Source organism: Nicotiana sylvestris, chromosome 1 (genome assembly GCF_000393655.2).
Source record: "Nicotiana sylvestris chromosome 1, ASM39365v2, whole genome shotgun sequence".
Classification (NCBI taxonomy): domain Eukaryota; kingdom Viridiplantae; phylum Streptophyta; class Magnoliopsida; order Solanales; family Solanaceae; genus Nicotiana; species Nicotiana sylvestris.
The window spans coordinates 13060759-13064876 of NC_091057.1; the positions used below are offsets into that span (position 1 = coordinate 13060759).

A 4118-nucleotide genomic window follows, 5' to 3' on the forward strand; every position below is an offset into this window, starting at 1 on the left:
AACGAGTGATATAGGAACTGAGCTATCGATGTAGATCATACCATTCACTGTGCACTCGAGAAACTTATTCACTGAAAGAGAACTTCCTTGCAACCCAAGGGGACTGGACTAGGATTCACATTGAATCTGAACCAATATAAAAATTCCGGTATCTTTAATTCCTGCATCTTAAATTTAGTACTTACTATTATCAAGTTATTACATCTAGTCGACAAATTAGAAAATTAGTCAACTAGTAGCGATTAATATTTAAAAATAAACAATTCACGCCCTTTTTGTACTTTCAAATGGTATCAGAGCGAGGATCACATTTTTCTTTTGCTCAACAGCTTGTGAGAAAAGATCATGGCAAATCAAGTTATTATAGGAGCACTCTTCCATGAAGGAACATCGCAAGTGAGGCCACCGTACTTCAATGGACAACATTTCTCTCACTGAAAATTGTGTATAGAAATATACGCAAATGCTTATGATGTTAAAGTCTGGAGAGTTATCAAAAAGGAGAGCTATCCTCTACCGGCTGCCGCTCAACCACTTGCTGATCCAAAAGATATAGATTCATATACAGATGAGCAAATAGCAGTTGTACAAGTCAACAATAAAGCAAGAAATTTGTTCTACAATGCTATAAGTGGTGAAGAGTATGAGAAAATCTCCAGTTGTGATACAACCAAAGAGATGTGGGATAAAATTGAAGTTACATACAAAGGAACCAACAAAGTAAAGGAAACACATATCAACATGTTGGTTCCTGATGAAGTCTTTCAGATGAAAGAAGGAAAATCTATTGAAGAGATGTTTTCCAGATTCAGTAAAATCATTAGCGATCTAAAATATTTTGGCAAACCATACTCAAGTGGTGATCAAGTTAGGAAGATTCTTAGAAGCCTACCCACTACTTGGAAGACCAAAGTGGTCACACTTGAATCACATGATCTGAATAAGCTATCATATGATGAACTTCGAGGAGAACTCATAGCTTTCAAGAAAACACATCTCAAGAAAACAAACCAAGAAGAAAAGAAGAAAACAGTTGCATTCAAGGCCACAATTGAAATACCAGAAAATGATATCGATGATGATCCTAAAGCTCTTCAAGAAGAAATTGCCATGGTGTCAAGAAACATGGATGGTTTAATGAGAAAATTCAAGAATGCGAGAAGAGAAACGATGCCACTTAGGTGATCCAGGAAAAATAATGAACAAGACAAAAATGATGGAAAATGATATGAGTGTGGAAGATTTGGACATGTTCAAGCTGAGTGCTCATATCTAAAAAGAAAAATCTCCAGAGGCTTCAACAAGAACAAATCATTTGGAAGCTGGAGTGATGAAAACAGTTCAGAACACGAAGAAATACCAAATCTTTGCTTCATGACAATTATGGAAAATGACATGAACAAACTTTTAGGATGTCGGACAGATGAGGACACCTCAGACAATGAATGCAAAGATGACAATGATAATTGTTTCATGGCACGAGGTGAAACAAGTGAGGTAAGATCTTATAACTCTGAAAGGTGTAATGAATTGCAGGATATTCTTGATCTTACTTTGACAGAGTCTCAAAAAATGATGAATGAACTAAAGAAACTCAACAAAGAAGTAAAAGACTGGAAACTCAAGCATGAAGTATGTGAAATCGAAAAAGAAGTACTTCAGAAGAGTTTGAGGAATTGCAAATGCAACTCAATGGCATGCGTAAATCCACCAGTCATAGTTCTGTCAGGTCAAACCAGGCGACTTACAAGTCAAGTGGAGAAGGACCAGCCAGAACAGAGTCCACTAGTACTAATACTAATGAAAGATCCAAAAATGGATCAGGAGTTATGTATTACTACTGTAACAAAAGTGGACATAGATATTCCTTTTGTAGATTTCGTAAATCAAATATTTTAGGTTGGATTTTGAAACCCAAAAATATTTTTGAGTCAAGTAATACTAACCAACCAGGAACCAAGCAAGCTTGGGTACCTAAAAGAAAGTAATCACTATGTCTTGCAGGAACACCACAGGAGGATTCACAAAGGAAAATGGTACTTAGATAGTGCGTGTTCCAGTCACATGACAGGTGATAAAAACCTATTTAAGGAAGTTACAAAAATAGATGGAGGAAGTGTTAAGTTTGGCGATGATTCAAAAGGAAAAATAGTCGGAAGCGGAACAATCCCTTTCAATAACAACTGTGATATCACTGAGATTTATCTCGTTGATGGACTTAACTACAATCTTCTGAGTATAAGTCAGCTATGAAATTCATGGTATGAGGTATAATTCAATAAAACAGGATGTGCTATTGAAGATGCGACAGGTAAAATAATTCTCCCAGGTAAAGGGTATGGAAATGTTTATATTCTTGATGGATTTGAAAATAAAGATTGTCATATTTGTTTAACATCCATATCTGATGATCCTTGGTTATGGCATAACAAACTTGGTCATGCAAGCATGCATTTGATAGAAAAACTTTCTAAGCATGAGTCAGTTATTGGTTTACCCAAACTAAATATCTCTAGAAATCATATATGTGATGCTTGTCAAATTGGAAAACAAACTAGAAACTCTTTAAAAAATAAGGATATTTTATCTACCTCTATGCCTTTACAATTGCTTCATATGGATTTATTTGGGCCTACTAGAACAGCTGGCATATGAGGGAAATGATATGCTTTTGTTATTGTTGATGATTACTCACGTTTTACTTGGGTGATTTTCTTTTCTCATAATGATGAAGCGTTGAATTTTTTTGAGATTTTTTGTAAGAAGGTTGAAAGAGAATAGGGGTATCTGATTACAACAATCCAAAGTGATAATGGAGGAGTATTTGAAAGTAGAGCATTTGAAACTTCTATAATGATTAAGGATATACTCACAATTTTTCTGCACCAAGATCACCCCAACAAAATTGAGTCGTTGAAAGGAAAAATAGAACCCTGCAAGATATGGCAAGAACTATGATACTAGAACATTCACTGCCAAATCACTTATGGGCAAAAGGAGTAATGAAGAGCAAGCTCAAGAAATTCAGGAGACAAGCAAATCTCAAGAGTCGACTAATGGATCTGATGTTGTGATAGAGTCAACTAATGAAACTAACAACAATCCACCAGAACCTCCGAAGGAGTCAACTACTCATATAGTTCGTCTAAATGAATGAAGAAGTGAACCCGAATATCCTTAAAAATGCATCATAGGAAATCCAAGCGAGGGAATGAAAACCAGAGGAGCTCTCAAGAAGAAAGCAAACATAGCACTAATTTCTCATATTGAGCCAAAGAAAATAGAGGAAACTCTAAAAGACTCAAGATGGCTGCAAGCGATGCAGGAAGAGCTAGATCAATTCGACAAAAATCAAGTATGGAAACTGATACCCAAACCTGAAAGTGTTCCTATAATTAGAGCAAAGTGGGTCTTCAGAAATAAACTGAATGAGGATGGAAAAGTTGTAATAAATTAATCCAGATTAGTTGCTCAAGGAAATTCACAACAAGAAGGAGTCGACTATGACGAAACCTTTGCCCTAGTAGCTCGATTGGAATCTATACGAATTCTTCTGGCATATGCATCCTTTAAGAGATTCAGGTTATTCCAGATGGATGTTAAAAGTGCCTTTTTGAATGGTTTCATTAAAGAGGAAGTATACATGAAACAACCTCCTGGGTTTGTGGATTCAAATTTTCCCTATCATGTGTATAAGCTAACCAAAGTGTTGTACGGACTGAAACAAGCTCCACGGGCATGGTACGAAAGATTCAGTTCATTTCTTATTGATCATGGATTTACAAGAGGTAAAGTAGACACTACTCTGTTTATTAAAATATAATCAAAAGGTAATCTCATTATTCAAATTTATTTTGATGATATTATCTTTGGTAGTGCTAATCCTCTTATGTGCAAGGAATTTTCAAACCTTATGCAAAGTAAGTTCAAAATAAGTATGATGGGAGAACTAACGTTCTTCTTTAAACTTCAAATCCAACAATCTGAAGAAGGAACATTCATATGTCAAACTAAATATACAAAGGAATTGATCCAAAAATTTGGTATGACCAATGCTAAAGCTATTGGCACACCAATGAGTCCTTCAAGAAGTCTCGACAAAGACGAACAGGAATTCC

The 4118-nt window shown here is 35.5% G+C and overlaps 1 protein-coding gene across 1 annotated transcript; it reads left to right on the forward strand.

Moving 5' to 3' along the window:
• The first annotated feature begins 287 nt into the window (after nt 1-287).
• Nucleotides 288-2253, forward strand: LOC104221912 (uncharacterized). Its single transcript, XM_070173702.1, has 4 exons — nt 288-357; nt 452-1181; nt 1293-1881; nt 2005-2253. The coding sequence occupies exons 1-4, from the start codon at nt 288-290 to the stop codon at nt 2251-2253; spliced, it is 1638 nt and encodes a 545-aa protein (XP_070029803.1).
• The last annotated feature ends 1865 nt before the right edge of the window (nt 2254-4118 follow it).

Bases quoted from the DNA above. Each gene is read 5' to 3' on its own strand.
- LOC104221912 (XM_070173702.1), top strand. From the start codon at position 288: ATGGTATCAGAGCGAGGATCACATTTTTCTTTTGCTCAACAGCTTGTG. The intron at 358-451 runs GTTATTATAGGA...AATTGTGTATAG, and splicing joins AAAAGATCATGGCAAATCAA to AAATATACGCAAATGCTTAT. The intron at 1,182-1,292 runs GTGATCCAGGAA...AAAAATCTCCAG, and splicing joins AGAGAAACGATGCCACTTAG to AGGCTTCAACAAGAACAAAT.